This window comes from Falco peregrinus, chromosome 5 (assembly GCF_023634155.1).
Source record: "Falco peregrinus isolate bFalPer1 chromosome 5, bFalPer1.pri, whole genome shotgun sequence".
NCBI classification, from domain to species: domain Eukaryota; kingdom Metazoa; phylum Chordata; class Aves; order Falconiformes; family Falconidae; genus Falco; species Falco peregrinus.
In genome coordinates, this window is record NC_073725.1 from 113,124,965 (window position 1) to 113,146,170 (window position 21,206).

Consider the following 21,206-nt stretch of genomic DNA (forward strand, 5'->3'; position numbering starts at 1 on the left):
GGAGCCATGAGTAAGGACTTTCATAACTAGTTCAAGCAGTTTTCTATAATCTCCACATAATCAGATCCTGCTCTTCCTTCAGGCCCCCTCTTCTCTTGATTTAAATTATAAGTGCAGCAATTTTAATAGTATTTCTATTTCTTTGATGCAATTTCTCCAAAGGCTAGTCCAGACCTCTTGCCAATTTGCTGAAGTGTTTCCCTCAGAACCAACATAAATCTGTTTTGGATTCAGAGATGGTCTAAACCAGATTGTCTCCTCAGCTGCTGTACTTGTCCCATATTTAAACCCACAGCAGGAACTGTGTATATATCTGATAATACTTCTGGGAATGGAGCTTCACGTTGTCCCTTTTGTGTACCAACTTTTACCACATCCACTGATGCAGTTTGTGAGCATGGTTCCCTGTCTCACTATTTTCAGCTTGTCAGAGACACTCAGCAACCACAAGTCTATCCCTCGTTCAGAGACATGAAAATTTTGCTGGTTAAGGATCACCTGAAGTCATAGACTCATTTAGGTTGGAAAAGACCTTTAAGACAGAGCCCAACCACTAACCCAGGACTGCCAAGCCCACCACTGAACCGTGTCCCTAAACACCACATCTGTGTGTCTTTTAAACACCTCCGGGGACGGTGACTCCACCACCTCCCTGGGCAGCCTGTTCCCATGCTCGGCCACCCTTTCCGTGAAGACATTTTTCCTGACATCCCATCTAAACCTCCCCTGGCGCAACCTGAGGCCATTTCCTCTTGTCCTGTCACTTGTCACCTGGGAGAAGAGACCGACCCCCCCTGCCCACAGCCCCTGTCAGGTCGTTGCAGGGAGCGATAAGGTCCCCCCTGAGCCCCCTCCTCTCCCGGCTGAACACCCCCCGTTCCCTCAGCTGCTCCTCACAGGACTTGTGCCCCAGCCCCTTCCCCAGCTCCGCTGCCCGCCTCTGGACACGCTCCAGCCCCTCTACGCCTCTCAAACCAGATTTCAGTCACTTCCTTAGCTATAACTGCTAGAATTTCTATTCCTGTGTAATATTTTTATGATAATGATAATATTTTTACAGCAGAACAGTTCCTTTTCAAACCATTTGTTTATCCAAAGGGAATTTCTGCAGCTAGTTTGCTAGACAGATGTCCTTGCATTGATTACGTAGTAGAAATCAACCTGAGCATTTTGGTTGTCTATAACTCTCACTGACTTTTAACACTGATCCCCCAAAACTGTAAGTCATCATCATATTACAATTAGGTTTAAGACAACCTAGGTATTTCTGATGGGAGCTGCAGGAGCAGGGCAGGTAGAAGTAATGCCTAACTTTTTTGAAGTAGGTCTGACCTAACATTGTCTTAGCTGGTCTGAAACATTTCTATGTATTTCACTGACCCAAGGCATAAGGAAAAGGTAGACCTCCCGTTTTCCCCCTGAAGCTTAGCCTCCTAAATCTCTGGCAGATGGGCTTTCACTAACACCATAAAAGAGCATCCAAGCACTGTCTTACAATAGGAAGGATTCTTGCTGTCCAGTTCCCTTCAGTAGCATCACTTCATAATGTTCCCCACTACTGTTCTAGAAATTGAAGTGATCCTGCTTATTAGTCATTCAGCCAGGTAGAATTATCATTTAATCTACTTCTGTGGTTAAGGAAATATACAGAGCGTATAGTATTCAGTTTCTGTCTTCCCCACAGACATTTTTGCTATTGTAAGGACAGATTCAAATTCTGACACAATTTTGATAAACTCTTGGAACATTATTGACCTCAAATCTCTCTGTTGATCATGATTTGTAAGTCACAGGCCAAGTACATTCATTGGCTATCATATTGTCTTTTAAGTCATTATTATATGGTTGACAGCCTCTTCTAGAAGGTTTCATCTCAACCTACAGCAAACCCAGGTATTCACTACCTACACTGACAATAGGCTTTGCAATGACATTTCAAGTCCTAGAAGTAAATGTAGCTAATTCAAGCCCTTCTCAGGATGCACGTTCCACTGCATTTTCAGAGCTTTAACTTTAAGCTGTATGCTAGAAGCCCAACAATTCATTTTCCAACATTTTCACATGGACTGTATTGCTAATGAGACAAATAAGTATCCTACCGAGTTTTCCACTCGAAGGAAGCTGTATTGTCTCTCTGTTTCCTTGTCACAATGGTTTCAACAAACTATTCCACAAAACAAGCAACCTGATGTTTTTTTTTAAAGGTGGGAAATCAAAAGTGTAGCTGTTAAATGAAGCTTTGACAATCTGTGTAACTAACGGGTAGATTTGAAGATTTGTGTTTAAAAATATGGCAAGAAAATACAATTAAAAGATGATCAGAAGAGAGCTAGTCTGTTTAAATGATTAGAAATTAATTTAGACCTGTTGGGGGGTTTGTTATTCCCTGCTTTGAAAGGGATCAGAAGAGTTCTTACTCTGAGCTTATAGCTCAAACCCATACGTTTATATGGTATGTAGAAACATTGCATCTTGTACCTGGGGCACAAAGTTTTGGCTATAGGAACGCAATTTACAGTCTCAAGTCCTGTACACTCTGCAAGCCAATAAAGAACTCACTTTGACAAAGATCCTTCGCCTGAACAACTTGCAGCTCCACAAATTTCTTAGCCCATCCTTGTTTTCATACCTCTGAATGTTCTTCTGTCATTTGCCCTATGCATTCAGTGCAGGAGTAAAGGCATTTCCTCCTTGGGAGTTGGGTGATGTGTATTATGCTCATCTATGTTACCAGCAGATCAAGTGCTCCTGCAAAGGAGTGTGAGTCACAGCCAGGAATTGCTGGATATGAAGAAGGCTTGTCTTTCAGCTCAACATAAAAACAGTTTTAGAAGTCTGGTGAACTTGTTTGTTTGTTCATCTTTCTTATCCTCAAGATGGATGCATTAATTTTTGTCTAGAAAAGTTTTAAGTATTATTCCTAAAGATTTAAAAGTACATTACTGAGTCATTAGATTATTATCAGCCTTTTCTGCAGCCATATTTAAGCCAAATGGAAAAGAAGAATCCCCCTCCCCCCACAAAAAAAAAAAAAAAAAAAATCAAAGAATTTTATATCACCATCTGCATTGCTATCAAGCATTGTTTTAAAAACAACCAACCCCCCAAAAAAATCCTGAAAAGGTGCATGATCTAATGATCTAATATTTGGTTAATTTTGATAATCCAGCTGCCATAAACAAAATACCCCCACAGCAGTTCAGAAACAAAACCAAAACACAGGTAGAAGGAAATGAAAAAAAGAAAAGCTTATCAGAAAGCAAGAGCAATTCTTACAAGCAGTTCCTCCTTTTGATCAGAATAACAACATATAAAGGACTGCTTCAAAGCTCAGCAGTTTTCTGAGAATTATTGAAGCTTGAAGAGAGTGTTTCAAGTGATAATCTGCTGTTTTCATGGTGGCAGTGGTCTGCACAAATGATGTTAATGAGATTCAGTTCTAATGTCGTATGTCTTATATAGCTGTATTTTAATCTACGCACGGCATAGATTAATCCTTGGAGGGCAGCCAGAATGGGTGAATGAACACAATTTCTATTCTATAGAAACAAGAATTCATTTTGAAGATGAAGTTTAGATAATTTTTAAATTATTCATTCTCCATACAAAAGTACTGATGTGGTGGAACTGTTTTGTGTAGGGTGTTCATTAAACCCACAGAGGAACAGACAGAAATATTTACACGTTGGTGATACTATGCGGTACCCTTGTGTAGCATGAGCTGTAGGACCTGTGGAGAACTTGAGCCCTGCTGATTTTACACCGTTGCTCTCTATTGTTAAGATGTTCTTCAAATCTGGGTTGTATCAGTTCTATTTTCAACTGAATTTGAAAGAAAGTATTTCTTACAGCGTGGGCCATTAACATGGTGGAGAATGCCCTCACCCCCCTGGGGGCTGCTGCCAGAGGATTGCATCTGCATCATGAGAATTGGGTGTGGGGAATCATTACAGTTACCACATGCATTACGACAGTTCCTAGATCCTGGAGCATTCAGGCTGTGTTATACTGTAAAACACCTAAAAGCAGTCTACAGATTTTAAAATTTCATCATTCAGGCCTTGTTCTTCCAACGCAGCAAAATGTTCTTTGCCTGTGACTCAAATGCGAAGCGCAGCCTTTCTAAATGTTAGAAACTAATGCAACCCAAATCTTGCAAGAACAAGTTTCTGGGAGATCCTGTTCTAATTTATATTCTGTCCAGTGTCCTTCCCCTCATCCCTGTGTGGCAACTGTTCCTCTGTATGGATGTGTTATGAAGGTTAATAGCTATTGCACAAATCTGACAGATTTACAAGCCTTTGTGTGACACTGTACATGTACAATATCAGGTTTTTCAATCACAAATCTCTGAGGATTTGTCAGAGATTTTAGGCAGAACAACAGATCACCACAGTTTCGGGAATGTAACGCTACTATTTATTTTTTCAGCTTTCCATATCAAAAAGCACAGCTGTGTATTCTGACTGGAAATGAGCTGTTTTTTATTCAAAGACCTGTTCCTGGCATTTCCCTATGTCTGAAATGAAAACGTAATTTTGCAGCCCCAATTCACTGTGTTGCTGTATTGTTACCTCAGCCTTTAACATCACAGGAAGCACACAAAAACAAATTGCATATTTTCTTAATTTCAGTATCATAGTTTGAAGAATAGGTTGAAAAACCTTACACACAAGTTACTTCAAGAAACAGAATACAACTTGATAGACCAAAATTGAAAATTACCACTGCAAAGGGAAATGGAGATTACTATGCAAGGGGAGGTTCTAAAAAAACCCCAAACCCTACAACAAAACAAAACACACCACGCACACCCCCAAAAAACCCAGCCCATTAAAACTAAACCAGTATATTAGTGTCCTTTCTCTGCATCAATACCAAACACACTACTGCTTGCATTGTTACTTCTTGAGATTGGCAGATTAAGATAAAGCACCAGAATGAACAGTAGGAGCCTGATGAAGTTTAATTTTTCAATGCATTTTAAGATATGTAAGAAGGATCCTTAAAATATGAGTGATTTCCAGTGTAGATAATTCCTCTCATAATTCTGCCTCTCTATTTAGACAGTGATACATCATAATGCTCATTTATGCCTCGCTTATAACCAAGTATTGGTTTTAATCAAAGAACACGGCTTCTCACACTGAGATACTCTGTGCTTTCACATCGATGAAGATATCCTAAAAAGCAAGCAACTACAAAATTAAAGTGCAAGTCCATAATTCTGCACCCTTAATTGGCCTTCTATCTGTCAAGCAACATACAGGCAGCACCAATAGCCACTGGTAGCACTAATGAGAAAGCTTATGCTCGGGTGAACTCACAGCAAGGAGGAGATGGCTACTGAAATAAGTAAAAGATATCTGTGGTCTATCAGTTCAAATATGAAATGAAGAGTAATAGTAGCTTTGAGATATTGAAAGTTAGAGAAAAATATATTAAAATGTGGAACATTGTAATTTTTCATTATTTCTAGAAATTATTTCAATTATAACTCTCCAAATGAGATTGCAAAGCATAACAGATTAGACCAGAAGTGAAAAGCAATGACAACAAATAAAGTTGCATCCCATAGAATTGAAATATGTTTTGCCAAGCCAGACTTGTAGGTTGCAAATGCCCCTTGCTGCCATCAAAGGTAATCACGATTTTGGAATGACAGAATAAAAGCAGCATTTCCTCAGTGGACCTTTGCTGCACTATTCTGACCCATAAAAGCCCAAATCTCACCGCAAAGTTTCTGAAAGTCTCTAATGGTAAGCAGCGGCATAAGAGACAAACAAAAAAGCAAGATTATGACAGACTATAAATCAAAGTGGGGACGGAGAGAGGGTGGCTATTGATGCAGTAGACAACACTTCATAATTTCACCAGGAATGTCCATTAGCCTCTTCCAAACTTGCTTAATAGCACAATGCAGGTCAAAATAACCTTGAAGGATGTAATATTTGAACGAAAGTTAATTACTCCACTGACCTTTTCCAAGAAATAAAGTGTTGTACTCTGTCCTTTACCACATTCTCAACTCATCACCTTGCCAGCAAGCCAGTGCATAGATGTTCAAGCTGCAGTTTGTCCCATAAGACCATCACACAACCAGGTGTTTCTCCCCTCCTTCCCCTATGAAGTATTCTCCCCTGTTAATGAGCTTGTTTGCTATTACAGCAACACTTCATCTCAAGAAGCTCACACACCTGCTACTACTACATCTGTTCAAACTGACCTTCAATTTTTGGTTTTGATACTCATTATTCCTGCAAATCAGATAAATCTATGATAGTAGAAGTAATACAGCTCTGAGGTTTGATTTTAATAACTGCTTAGATACATTATACTTGCTGGATACCTAGTGCTTCAGCAGAACAGGGCTTTCAAGATTTCCTTTTTGCACCTGCTTGTTTTGTTGGTTTGCAAATGCCAACAGTTCCTCTCATCGCAAAATTTCAAACACTTGTATTTTTTGGCTTAGCCTGTAATTGAACTTCAGCCAACTTAAGTCATGAAAAAGTATGAACGTTTTTACTGTGTTGAAATTATCTTGATCAGTGTTTGAGCTTTAGTGGCTTTGAAATAACACAGGACTTTTTTTGAGAGGACAGTTGTTTAAACCAGTGGAAAAATTTGCTTTTCAATTTTGCAAGCTTAATAACCATAGTAAAACTGTATGTGTTGCAAGGGAGGACATTCTAGTTTCATTCTTGGTTCGGTATGCCTGCCTGCATGTAGTCTTTGAAATTATAAAGTCTGTGAAGATGTTATTAAAAAAGACTTCTCAGAAATGAAAAAAGGGCAAGAGACCGATCTTTTCAATAAAATTAATTTTCAAATAAAGCATACAGAGTTTTGATTTCTTTTTTCTTAAAACAGACTTGCATATTATTTTAGGAATTTTGTAATTATTTACTAAAATGATCTTAACCGAAATTTTTTCAAAGCATTCTTCAGGTGACATTTTCAAAGCTCATTTTCATAGGGCCATAGTAATGAGAACAAATGGGGAGAGCTATACTGACTGCTTTGCCATTTGGACACCGTTTTGTTGCAGCCTCAGGAACACACTCAGTATTTTGTTAAAGCTGCCACCTTAGTAAAAGCAGGATTTCTTCTCTTCTCCTTTGTGATAATGCCTGGAAAGCAGCAACACCAAAAGCAGGTGTTTTCTGAGCCCAGGATAATTCAACAACTAGTTGCTGTTTTCTAAAATCAGGCTCGATTTTTTTCTACTTTGATAACATTTTTTGAATGATGTTTTGTGGAGCTGATTTATAAGAAGAGATCATTCAGTATGAAGTTTAACTACCTGAGTTCCCTACCCAATCTCAGATTGCTGGGGAACCTCGAGAATGTTTCTTTTGAATTTTTTTATAAAGACATGGTTTGTACAATGTAGCATGTGCATTACGTGAACAAAGGAATCTCAAACTGTAACTACAGTTTCATTCCATTTCAGGATTCAAGAATACAAATTGAACATTTAAGTATGGTGAGTCTGCTGGGGTTCTCTATTGATAAAGAATGTAAATCTTAAGCAACTATTTTATTGACTATAACTAGGCAGCAAAGCATTCCTGTGATGTGAGGTAATCCAAAGTTGTATCAGAAGATTTGTATCAGCTATTATTTTTAGTGCCTGGTGTTTGAAGGGATGGCAGATTTCCACTCTGCTGTATTAGCTCACTATTTGCGTAAGGATGCTCTGCCAGTGGCAAATCATAGATCAGCCTGCAAATTTTCAGGAACAAAACGTACTGGCAGCATCAGACGGGCAGGAACACTGAGGAGACAAAGTGCTTTGTCATCATCAGGTAGTGCTTCTCTCCTTAAACAGGGAAATGAAAAGCAAGGCAACTGAACCGACCCTACAGCATACTCAACCCATGTGATTGATCTCTGTGTTTTCTCATACAGTGAAAATACAATTATATACAGGAGTCATGGGGTATAGGCGGCTATTGACATTAATACAAGGCAATAGATAAAAAGACATATTTCACTAAGACCATTTTTATCACCTCAGGCTTAGAGGTTATAGCACAGAAGATGTAATAGAAAAATACTGTAAATATCCAAATCTCTCACAAGTGGAGAAAATAGGATAATAAAACCAACTAGAATTGATTTTAATTCTTGATGGTAGATTCAACTCCACCCAAAGGGTACATGTGTGATCAGACATGGCTTCCCTAGGCACAGCCAATGTCGTACATCCTACAGCTCTGTAAAAAAATCACGTCTCCCCAGCCTTGCTCGTACTTCCAGCAAGAACGTCCATTCGTGTGAAGTGTGCTGGTGTTCCCTCAGCTGTAAGCATCTGTCTGGCCGAAAATCACCCTGCCCTTCAGCAGCCACTGAGCAGATGTTTGTGACTCTGCAGTTCTGCTTCTGAAACCATAATTCTCTATGATAGCCTTGGTACCTTAGCAGTAAGACAGAATGACAATTAAAAAGCACTGAATGCTCTGTCGTGGGGGGATGGGGAGCTCTAGAGGCAGCTGTTCTAGCCCACTTTGTTGTAAGCTTGGTAGAACAGCCATTTTAATCGAAAATAATTATGGCTTGATTCTCTGATGGGCTGTTGCTGCTGTTGTCTCTGCCCCAGCATTACCCCCCACCAAATCCTATGGTGGGACCAGTCATGGAACTGGCAAGAAAACAACCCAAATTCTCCAGCACCAATAACAAAAAATGTAGATGACCAGCCTATTCTAGACTATGTAACTACATAACCACTGGTGCTGGCCCACCAAAGAGTGCATGATGCTTTTCGGTAGAACAGCCAGTTGGTCACAGGCAGCAATGCAATAGTGTCAGGCATTTGGCACGTTCACTTGTGACAGAAAGCATCCGTTCGGTCGAGTTACTTCCCACAGGTCAAGCACTACTTATGTACACAATGGCAGGCAGCCATCTTCTGTAATTCCTTGAATCTTTGTCTCTTTTATAGAAGAATCTCAAACATTGGTCAAATTAACAATTATAATTAATTATACCTATGAAAGCAAGCATAAGAAAGATTTCCTAGTTGACATGCTTTAATGAGGCAGTATTGGTAACTTATTCACGTGATTTCTCATCAAATAATGCTTATGTTTTTCTTCAACCTTTGTAAAAAGTAATTTAAAATGCCTCTCACCAAACTTGAATCTTGACTCTAAAATAATTTGAAATAATCCACTGATGAAAGCACTGGGCTTTACAAATACATAGAGCGTCATCTTAAACAGGTGCTGTAAATATTCTATAAAGTTTTTTCAAGAAAGCTAGATAATATTTTTTTTTTTTTTTTAATTTTTGCAATTGTAGACTATCTTGTAAAAATTAAAGTAGTTCATTGCCTGTGCACTAAGACTACTTGGACCAGTTCAACTCCTAACGATTCCTAAATGCACACACACAAGGGGGAGAGGGAGGCGCTTTATAATTTAATTGAAAAGTGAACAAATCCATCACAGACAGAATCGAGTCCCTTACTCGATTTAACACATCAGTGGGTACCAGGCAAACATAGTCTCCCAGACACACAGATAATCAGTTTATTTGAACACATGGGAGAAAATGTTTGTTGTAAATATTTCCTTTGATTTGTGTTTTTCAACATTCTGCCTTGTTTAACAAATAAGTTGTTTAATCATACTTCTCTTCAGTTTCCATCAGGTTAGATCAGAATATGCCTGTTAATACCTGTTCGTAAAAAGAAAAACAAAATCAGACACTTCTCTGTCTTACTCAGTACCTCCTACATCAACGTGTAGGTGAACAAAACTGAGCACTACCTAAACAGATTTAATGTACTGATCAAATCAGAAATATGGATTTAGAGTTTATCATCTGGGGGAATTTACATGTGGACCCTAGTCTGGATCTAGGCCATGAAAAAGAATTTTTAATGTGCTTTCACTGCTGCAGGAATATAGACATAAACAGGGAATGTCTACGGCTTACCTTTTTGTGGCTCCTCAAAAGCAACTACAATAACCCTGCAGAACCAACAGGAAATCTTCAGTGTTGAACCCCGGTCCACTCACAGCCTCTGTAAGTAGTGCGCTACTACGCTGAAGTAAAGCAATACTACAACTGTGTCATTTATTTTCATATCATAGACTAGCAGAAAAAAAATGAAATTGGAAGGAGATGCTGGAGCTCATCTGCTTCTGGTCAGGGAGACATCAGGTCCGGGGTAACAGCTAAGCAAGAGCTTTGTAAATCAGCGTTTTCCAGCTAGAGGCCTAGACCTCACTTTGGGAACCTCAGCCTACCCACGAATTCGGACTTCAGCTGGAAAAGGCTGGTAGACAGAGAATACGATTTGAGTGTCTCTTGTATCAGAACTCCATGCCTAGACCAAGCCAATAATAAACAATTTGGATTTTATTTTATTTCCGTACACAGCGAACTATATGTGCACCTGCATTTTCTTCCTCTTTCTCCCAACTTTTTTTACCTCTCCTTCATTCACATTCATCAAAGCAGAAAAGTTTAATTCCAAAGGAGTTGTAAGGCTCAATTAAGCCAAGAAATCTGCTAATAACTGTTTTCTGTAGGGGTTTTCTTGAATTTACTGTGTTGAATACATTTGTATTTACTGGTAACTCTTCTCCCAATGTGGTACTATGTCACTGTAGTTTTGGCCACTATCAGATATTTCTTGTCACACAGAATTTGGAGGTAAAAGCTTGAAATCTAGGTAAGAAGACAGGAAGATCTGTAATTTGAAGCATTGTACCTTTAAAAAAGAGATTATATGACAGTTACTCACCTCACACCTTGTGTGAGAAGTTCAACCTAGTATGTCTGTTAGCTAACTTCTCAACCTTGCTGTTGCTAGTGCAATACTACCGTACACTCAGCAGCTGTATTGCACCTTATGGAACAACTGCATCAGTCTAAGCTGAAAAAAAAAAAAAAGGAACTTCTGGGCTGAGGGTCTGAGCACCAGAATGGGAATTCCCTGATTTTTCCCTGGCACTGCCTATGTACAGTTTTTAAGGTTTTAAGTGACAGGACATGAGTCCTAGGCTGAACTCCCCAGTTCTAGAAAGTTTCAACAATCATTTTCCTGATTGTAAGAGACAGGGGAAGAGATGAAAAGATGTATATAAATGGAGGGATACATCCTATGGACATATGTTTGTTATCTGATCGCATGTAAAGTGATAGGAAAAGAGACTTCAAAGTCTATTGGTGTTAGGACCAAGATTAAACAAATTGTTTCATATGCAAATTCACAGGGGCTTCATCCATTTTACTTATTCTGTTCTTAGTGATTTCAGCTGACTTCACTGCAGAATTCCCACCAGCCATTCCCACCACCGTGCACCACCACAGCACAGACCAAGTTACCTTCCTGGGCGTCACACAGACCCGAAGCAGCCAGGAATTAAAAGCCCTCTGGCCTGACTGACTCCTTTCTGGGTGTAAGGAGAGTGTAACCACTGGCAGGTGAGCAGGCTTCTTACTGCCAATCCAGAAGATTTACATACACCTTGACATTAAAATATCCCAGTGGGAATCCAGAGCTAGATCTAATGACTTCAGGTGAAAAGAAAGAAAGCTGTTGCATTCAGACCATTATTGTTCATGCTGCTTTGTGAATTTATTTCTTTAAATTTTCCACTTGTGCTCCTGCCAAGAGAGATCTATTAGACAGAAAGCAGCAAGAGTAAAACTTTATCATTTTGTTTCAAACTATAAAATAATTTACATCACATATTTTACTTACTTTTGTCTTTTTTTTTTTTTTTTTGAAACCACAAACATTCCAGCATCACACTGTAGGAATAAGAATAACAATAGAAAGCATAACCTTTTGCATAGTATTAAATGAACAGACAGAGTAAGTTCTTTATTTACAATTATTGTCTAGATAAAAAAATTCATAAAAACAGATGAATGAACATATATTAATAACCCCTAGTGGGATGGATTGCCAATGTACCACTGTATTGTTGTCCACAAATCTCATGCTGCTAAGTACAGTACGTAGAGAGCGAGCATTTATATATTGCAGGGAATTTTAACAAACTGATCATTTTGGGTTTTGATCCATTGTTCCCATCACAGAGAGGTCAAGCAATAAAAGAAAGGAATTGTGATGCACGACTTGTAGTTGAAAGGTCATAGCTATTCTGCTTTAAAAAAAAAATGTCTATCATTTATCATATACATAAAGCACAGTCTCTGCTCACAAAAGCCCAAGTTTTCTATGCATCTCAGTTTATATATGTTTTACTATATATACACAGAATGCAGTGTTCATTTTCTTAACAGTTTTCAAGTCTGCAAATGGTACCTTAGGGAGGGGTAATCCTACAGGAAATTTTTTAAAAAAATGAAACCAAGAAAACATATGAAGAGCGTTTGAAAATAAAAAGGCAAACAGTCAGTGTTAAGATGCTGAAAATAAATTGTTCCAGTATTAATCGCTTCTGTAGATGTTCAAGTCCAAAGCTAGAGGCTTCCCTGTAAATAGATAACACTTTTTTTTCTTCCGAATACGATATCCCAAATAGGCCATAGAAACCCAATACAAGTTATACAAAGGTTAATCACCATATTTACAAAGCGAACAATCCTGACTGAGTTTCAATCACTTTGTTGCTAGGAGTTAGCTAAAATAATTATATTTTCATGCTAGCTTTTTACTGTTAAGAAACGGGTCACACTATCTGTTGAAAAGAGAGCTGTATATGCCTTCAAAGACCTGTCCCGCTGTGCAGTGAAAAGTTTGGATCAGATAACGAACTAAGAGTTTGAGCCAAAAAACATTCAAGCTTCTACCCAAAGTCCGGAAGCTGGCAATTAGAGCTTTACCTGGCTGAATAGTCTTGATGCACCCTGAAAACCTTTTAGCCAGTTCAGTCTGCAGTTTGGCCATGAGTCTAATCTTGTTTTGGAGAGTTCTGGCTTGGTTTAGTTCTCGTGACTGCAGAGATGCACCACTTTATGAGCCAACTTTAAGACAACCAGTAATACCTTAACAAATCAATTTATCAAGCTAGTTTGAGAGTGTTTTTCAACACATCTGGCATAATCAATTGTGTAATTCAAAATGTCTTTTGCACTGTACAGTTATGGAAAAGATCGTATGCTGAAAAGTCTCCAAGCAAACTTTATATTAAATACAAAAAATATTTATGAAAAATCTGTGATCCACAAAGTGCTTAGCATTCAAGTGGTTGACATAGCAATTATATAAGATCATAAACTTTAAGTTACCAGGGCTGTTACCATCTTGAAAAATATTTTTCACCCTCCATACTGCAGGTTTTCAAAATAGCTTTCTTCGTAGAAAGCTCAAGGTAAAATAACGCCTTACTGTGTTACAGTATACCTTGTGACTACAGGAAGACAAGCTTGGTTTTAAAAAAAAAAGTATCACACGAAGCACATTTCAATATACAATTAATAAAGTTTCATTCAGACCTAATAGAGCAGAAATTATATTTTTCTTTAAAATAAAAGTAAAAATCAAAGCAACAACCTACAGTGATTTTCATCCAAAATGCCAACAGCCCATACTTTGCAAGTAATAAGGAAATAAATGCCTAAATTACTAACTGAAAAGGTTTAACACAATATATCACAATATTTTAACATTATTTTTATCTCCATATAGACAAACCAAATATAACTTATTTTAAATTATATTTATAACTCATATAATATCTGTCAAAATATTTTTGGAAGCCATTGCCATATGTTTAAAGAATGAAATAGCCTCCAATATTGTACGTTGCACCAAAACAAATTCGAGCAGATTATCGGAGGGGGGGGAAAAAAAAAGAGAGAACCTGATCATTTTGATTTTTATTTGAAACAAAGGAAGCCTGTTTTACCTCCCTGTATATAGGATCACAATGCTACATCCAATGTGTTATATTTTGGCTTCTTTTGTTATTTACTAGCAGTATCTACATTATTTAACAAAACAAAACAAAACAAAAAAATCAGGCAGAAATCAGAACACGGTTGTAATAAAATATCCAGGGTGCGATATTACAGACATTTTCAATGAGCTGAGCTGAGCCATTTTTATACTACTTCGGCAGGAAGTGCTTTCTTAACCCTACAAATAGTTAAGGATATTATCTACAGGTTTGTAAACAAATTACATTCTTTTTTAGGACATAAATAAGTTAAAATAGTCAGAGCAATTTGAGCAGAAACAAGGCAACATGCCAACAAAGAAACTTTATATATATATAACTATATATATATAGATAGATATATACATATATATAATTAATTATGTATATACTTATATGTATATATCTCTATATATAGTCTCATAAATGTTTAAGTTCCTCTGTCCAACTGGTGCAAATCTACTGTGCAAGTTAAGCTTTGCAACTTCAAAAAAGTTATTTAAATTAATCTATACAATTGAGTCCATGCCACACAAGCATTTCAAAAAACTCACAGACCAGTGAATTGGATAAATAGCCTCAGAAAGAAGTCCTCTGCAGTTCCTGCTTAAGGAGGAAAAAAAAAAAAGAAATCAAAAGAAACAAAAAGAGAGAAAGAAGGGCCAGAAGTGTACAGTACATTCATGCAGGAGGATTTTTTTTTGTTTGCTTTTGTTTTTCTGAAAGGGAACAAGGGGGGGTATGTAAATCAGCCATTCATTCTTTCCCCAAAACCATTGTGATCAACAATTCATTCACTTGTCTCAGAGTGAATAAGAGTTCAAACAGCTTTTCAGCCAGCAATGTTTTTAATATATATATTTATATATTTCGGTTGCTGTGGGTTTTTTATTTTATTTTATTTTAATTTATATTTTTTTTTTGCAGTGACCTTTTCAGCTAAAGTGATGTCTCCAGGCTATGTATTGGGCTTCCTGGACTAGAAGAGGTAGCTGATTTACTTGTATCAGTTGTAAGATTTATTCCACTGTCGATAGCACTGTTGTTCTTGTTCAGCGAAGACGGTGGACTCGAGTTTTTCTTGAGAGCAGAGTCTTCTTCTAGGTCTGTGTCATCAATGAGTGGGATGTGGGGCTGGGAATCTTCTATCCTAAATTCAGGATGAGTCATAAAGTTGTGAATAGAGGTTCTAGATTCTGGTTTTTCTAAACCTTCATAGAGAGAGCTACGGAATGCCTTCACGACGCGGATCTGGGGGGAGAAAAGGAAAGAGGTGTCAGAGGTAGCCCTCTGGAAAGACAACACTGTGTTAGAGAATACTTTGTGAAAAATGTAGCATATGGTTAGGGCAGTGCAGGCAGCTGAAGTCCATAGTCTCTGGATGTTATATGCATAAACGAGTGGCTCAGTTATGTGCATTTTGAATATCTGTATCAACTGCAATATTAAAATAAATCAAGTTTAAAGCCATCAAAGAACTGATGGGAAGTACTGGTTAAAGAAAGCGAACATCCACTCGTGTGGTACATCCCTAGTAAAAGACAAGCCATGTTAATTGTAATGCAAATGTAAAACCATGCATGTTGATAGTTTTGCAGTGAGTAAGTAGGAAGGCTTTTTTAATTAAAAAAGTCTCTTTCGTATTGTTAAAAAACCATTACACATAACATATCACACTTCACAAACAGAAAAGCACAGAACACAGACACAGTTGGATGGGTACGTATGAGACACACACAGGAGCCAAGTGTAAAAACTATAAGTAATATCAATGTTTTAAAGCAAAATCTAAATGAATGCAGCCAAGAGCACAAAAAGCCAAGCAGACGAAATACTAAGCATAATCATGCTACCACAGGGAAAAAAAAAATAAAAAATTCACAGTTACCACATGAACATAGATAACTTGCACACAACAACTACACTTGGAAGCCTGGATAATGTGAACATAGTATTGTTGAACCAACTTTTGTTTTTCCTTCATGCATATGTGAGGTAAACACTCGAGTATAGACCCACTGTTCTAGCCATTTAGTTTTAATATGTATAAAGCATGTAATCAAATAATGCATTGATTGTTGGGTTGAATTGAATGACATTGTTAAACAACGAGCTTTTTCATTTTCTGTGTCTCAGTTGCAAAACTGTATAGTTAAATGCTAAAAGCGACACAATTTATGCCATATATGCAGTCTTTGAACTAGGTCAGCTGACTTATGCCACGGTCAGTCCAATGTCATTAACCACCTGACAGTAAGAACACAGGTGAAAATAAACTACAAGGCTCAGCCCATTAGACTGCCAGGGACAGTGCAAATAGCTTTGCCAGGAGGAAAGGAGAGGAACAGCGTGAGGAGCATTGCAGAGAGGGTCGCTGAGCCCTCTGTGGGTGGGCAAAGGGGGGAGGCTCTCTATGTTCCAGTGACCTACGAGTTCTGAAAAGAAGTGAAGGTTTGTGCTGACTTACTGCTGAAAAAAACGGTACTTTTTGGAAGGGGGTGGGAGGGCAGAGAGGATAAAACAGAATGGCAAAATGTGGTCTGCTGGCAAATGTTTTATGACTAAGTATGAGTTCAATCCTTCTACTTCCATGTAGTCCATGAGTGAATTTTTAGCATTTCGTATACGGGAGACCAAAACACAGGCAGAGGCAGAAAAGGTGCATGCAGGCATGGTGAAAGCTTCTCCACACACATTTGAAATGGTTTGCTGGGTGGCATGTATATCTTTTTACATGTAAAAAATATGCTGCACATAATTGGGTGGCCTAATACACCACTAAGTTCTTAAGCTTTATTTCCTCTTTAAATTGGCAGACTGCATTTTAGTAATGGCAGGGGCCCACAGTGTTACAGCTGAGGGATCTAGCTGATCCTGTGGTTGCAGTTGTCCAAGTTTTACAGGTCTTCAGCACTTTGGGGAAAGCGATTGACTTGTATTTTGATCTCTTTGACCTTTGTCTTTGTTTATGTTCTCTAGATTGGGGCATTCATCATCTTCCAAAAACCCTACTAGAAGAAGTATATCTTCAGATATGTGGCCTTCAGTCAGTGCAAATACTCTCCTTTCTCTCGATACGTACACGTGGGAACTGCTGGGCACAACACAGAAAGTAGCTCAGGTGGCTGCTTATGCTCAAACTAAGGGGACTGGAGTGGTACAAAGCGGCTTGTCCAGATCTTAGGATACTAGAAGATCTGAGGACGTTTGCAGAGGTGCAAGACAAAAAGAAGAGAAAAAGAAGAAATGTGACACCAGACAATCATATAGCGTACCTCTTCGACAGAGCACCTGGCATTCTAACCCAGGGTTTTATGAGAGCCAAGTGTCTTTGAATTGTCCTGTGCTATGTGATGGTTCTGTATAGTGAACACACGGGTAAAAGAGTCATTTGCGTTACTCAAGCTAGGATTTGAACTCATGGGGAAGAGGTGACATACTAATTCCCTCATCATCTATGCCTTTCTATCTTTTGTTTTAAAGTGCAAAGTAATTAGTCTCAACGATGAAAAAATAGTGTGGTTTGTCAAGGCAATCTTAAAAAAATGTTACTATTTGTCCTATTTTAAATCAGGGAACTTTTTGCAATATGCTTACTTTATAGTATGGGCTGATATGTTGACACTTTCTGCAAACCTACCTATTATTTCTACTATCTAAATCAAAGTAAGTCGTTCACTGCAGCTGTTTGCTGCATCAACTAACAAAATAATTTCATTCTCTTGAATACAGCCATTTCTTATTGCCAGTTCTATTTGCCAGCTGGATTCTTTGTAATAAAGGTAAAGTTTATTTTTACTTAAATAAAAAAGTTCACAATTTGATAGTATGCTTGAACAGATCCAACAGAATCTAGTTAAAGTAAAGCTTTTCTTCAAATTGCACAAACTGTATTTCAGCCTCTGTGGGTTAGCAATGGCTGAACTGATTTCAATTTATGAGGCTGCAAGTTGTGTTGTAGGGAAAGAATCTATATTGCATTTCATACCAAAATTTGGCACCTAATTTGCATTTAATACCAAGCTTTTAGTCAATTGAGCCAGCTGACTAACATCTTACCCAGCTGAGGGAAAACTACAGATTTAGGTTGTATTTGAAAGCTGGTTATGAAAACCTGCCCGACATGACCCGAATTTAGTGCTCTGCAGTGACGGCTTGAACTAGTGATCCACTGAAAGAAAACACGGCACTGACAGCTTTTGCTTCCATGTGTTTACACAACAATCTGAAGATATAACTGCAGAACATACAACCAGCCAGCAGTCATATCACTTGGTGTGACCTGAGGCAAGGTTTTGGCATGAACTGTTCAAGTCTTGCAAGAACATTTAGGTGTTACTGAAATAGCTTCTACTTGTTCATTGTGATTTTTACTAAAAATATTAACTTAGAACTAGTTCAGATCTGCTGATACCTAAAGCAGTTAATCTTCTGAATGCAGGGCCAAGCTTGGGCAAATCCCTAAATCTGAGAATACATACAGTTAGCTTTCTAATAAGTTTTCTTCACTAAGGAGCTGTAGAAAACAACCTTCTTAAAGTTTCTCTACAGTTTCAGAGATGATTCCATTCATTTTTCACTTTAGGAGAAACTCCCTTCCTAACTTTCAATTTTGCATATTTAGCTTAGCATTGAGAAGAAAATACTTTAGGGTTTTTTTAGTGTCACTCATTCAGTGACAGAATTTCCGCATTAAAATCTAATTTTAAATCTTCTTCATAGTCTCTCCCCCAATGTATCAAATTATTGCTTACAGGAACTAAATTTGCTTCTTTCATTAGGTTAGTGGAACCAAAGGTAGAGGGTTCATTGGCGATAAAGGTGGCGTTTCAATTTAGATATGATAATACTACCATATTTAAGCTAAGAACTGGAAAAATATTGTCTTCCCAGAGTTACATGGCCCAAGAGCAACCAATTCTTTTAGTGTGTGCTTAAGTTCCAGATTTGAACCATATAGCTGATGTAAAAATGTTTAGGAGCTGTGCTGAAACAAAGCCCAGGTTACTTTTTTGAAGATAAAATAAAGCAGATGAGCTTCATATAATGTTGCTATGGTTGTACAGCATGTAAAAGCAGGGACGTACCCACGATGGATAGAACCTAAAAAGTGCCGGTTTATTATGGACTATGTAGAGTTCATGTAATGGTATTTCTTTATGATACTGACAATGCCAAGGGAAGACAAACAGTGCAATACAGCTCCCTTTTCTCACAGTAATGGAGACAACAGAAAAAAAAAATAAATAATGAACTGCTTTTAAACAAAAGACTGTGGGGACAACACTTCAGGACATTTTTGACATTGCTATAAGTTTCCACTTCTTTCTTCTCTGTAGCTGTAATAGAAAAAACTCTTCAGTTTCGTCCCACCTTGAAAGTTAGATTTATTATACTGCATCAGGCAAGAAAAATAAAAGAAATAGAATTTTAGATACTACAGATTTTTCCCATCAGAATTAAAATATGAAGTTCAGAATCTCACCCCTGAGTACCACAATCTAGGCAAAATACACAAGGTCTGTTAAGCATCAACAGATGTCTTGTGGTTGGTAGTGTGTGGGCTTATACTCGAATGTTTACCTGGCTTCATATAAGCCAAGTATCTTGAGTTTGGTTCACATTCATTTCAGGCTCAAGGTTAAAGACTCACAACCTCTTTTTATTTCACTCTCTCCTGCTGAACCCTTTTGTCCAATGTTCTCTAGCCCTCTGGGAAAACAAACACATTTAATATTCAGACAGTAGAGAGTAGGGCACTGCAAAAGCAAATAAATTCAATACTGAAAGATCAGTAAGGTGATTAGTATAAAATTGTAAACAAGAGGTCAATTTTGCAAAGAGATGCCAACTCTTATGTGTAACTGATACTACTCTATATCAAGACTATAGCTATACAAAGGCAAATGAGTTTGGTCAAGTACTATTGCATATGTAAAGCTTTGAAATAGAAGGCATATCTTCAGTATATTTGGTTTAGGTTATTTTTGAATCCTCCCAGTTTTAGGTGAGTAGAATTAGATTAGGTATCCACGGGAGGAGATACTGCATGTATTGGAGTCACCTGTAAATGTTGTGGCTAGTATGTTCTGGAAGAAGTTGAGGGAAGTCAAAGATAAAATAAAAAAAACCAATAAATTTTAGTAAAATTATAATTTCTAGGTTTCTGCTTTAATGAGTGAAAGAGATGCATAACATTATCTGTTCTACTCTCCTTCTACATAAATATGCTGTAAATCCAGTAAGTGCTGCTAAAAAGTCAAACCACACGCAGCAAGAGGAAACAGAACTTACGTATTCTGCGAAATCCTCAGGCCTGAATCTCATTTCACAAAAGGTTCACGTGACTATTATTCCCCTGAATTTTAAAGCATGAGATCAGAACCATATGCAGGGCTTTCACTTTCCATTGCATATCTCCTTTATTATTATTGTTGCAAAACTATGGAGTCTGACATTTTTTGTGTCAAATTTGGGCAAGTTTAAATATATTATGCAACCCTTTGAAAGAATGTATTTCTGTTAGGAGTCTAAAGCTTCTTACTGTCCCAGACCTCCAGCTGAGGACTTGGTTTTATATTTAAGACTTCAAACCTAGTTAGCTTCCCTACAGGGAAGATATCAAGAAGTTGATTTTGATCTTGCATATCCAGCAGGATTGTGAATTCTTGGCTATAACCAGTAGGAACTCCTAAGCTCTAGTAGGATATCTCTGTCTCTAGTTTAATGATGTTCCCAAATAGTGCAATTTTTATAAACATGATTTTACATGTGGACTTTAAGTTCTGCTTGTTCCATTTCCTCATGTGATAGTTGTACCATGTTGCCACAGAAAGCAACTGACATTTTCCCATTTGCCCTAAGGCTAGAGCACCCGCTTGACTTGGTCTGAATATGGATCATTAATGGACAGCAATCTTTGCCTTAACATTTATCAAAACAGAGGATTTTTTTAAGTTGTTCTTATTTTTCTTCATGAGAAATTTTGACCCAAACTTAAGATTTTATCATAAGTTTTAGCTGTAAAGTCTGTCCACCTGAATGATGATTTATAGGAAACTAAAAATGTAAGATATACAAAAAAAAGAAAAAGCTGCTCGAAAAGTAAATATTTTTTTCTTGATACAAAAGAATCTGATTTTCATATAGAACAGATTACAAGTGGTTAAACTAAGCTCTTTATAATTATCTATTGGTAAATGGACTGTAATAAGCACTAGAATTAGGCTCGCTGAAGGTCTTACATTAGTTTGACACAATCTGCAGATGCTTGTGCCCTTGTGCCACTCCGAAGAAAATGTTGCATGTATAAAGCTTCTACCTAGAAATGCCAGTTTC

At 37.6% G+C, this 21,206-nt stretch overlaps 1 protein-coding gene across 12 annotated transcripts in view; it reads right to left on the reverse strand.

The window, feature by feature from the left end:
• Positions 1–11,571: 11,571 nt before the first annotated feature.
• The window catches only part of ATP2B2 (ATPase plasma membrane Ca2+ transporting 2), a 432,035-nt gene continuing 422,400 nt past the window's right edge, over positions 11,572–21,206 (reverse strand). For 8 of the 12 annotated variants that reach the window (XM_055806184.1, XM_055806177.1, XM_055806174.1 and 5 more), the window contains one exon: positions 11,572–15,119. In XM_055806184.1, coding sequence (XP_055662159.1) covers positions 14,808–15,119 — 312 coding nt within the window. In that variant the 3' untranslated portion in view covers positions 11,572–14,807. Of the gene's footprint in view, positions 15,120–19,521; positions 19,581–21,206 lie in introns of all 12 variants that reach the window. The other 4 variants (XM_055806179.1, XM_055806183.1, XM_055806182.1 and 1 more) reach the window with 2 other exon arrangements.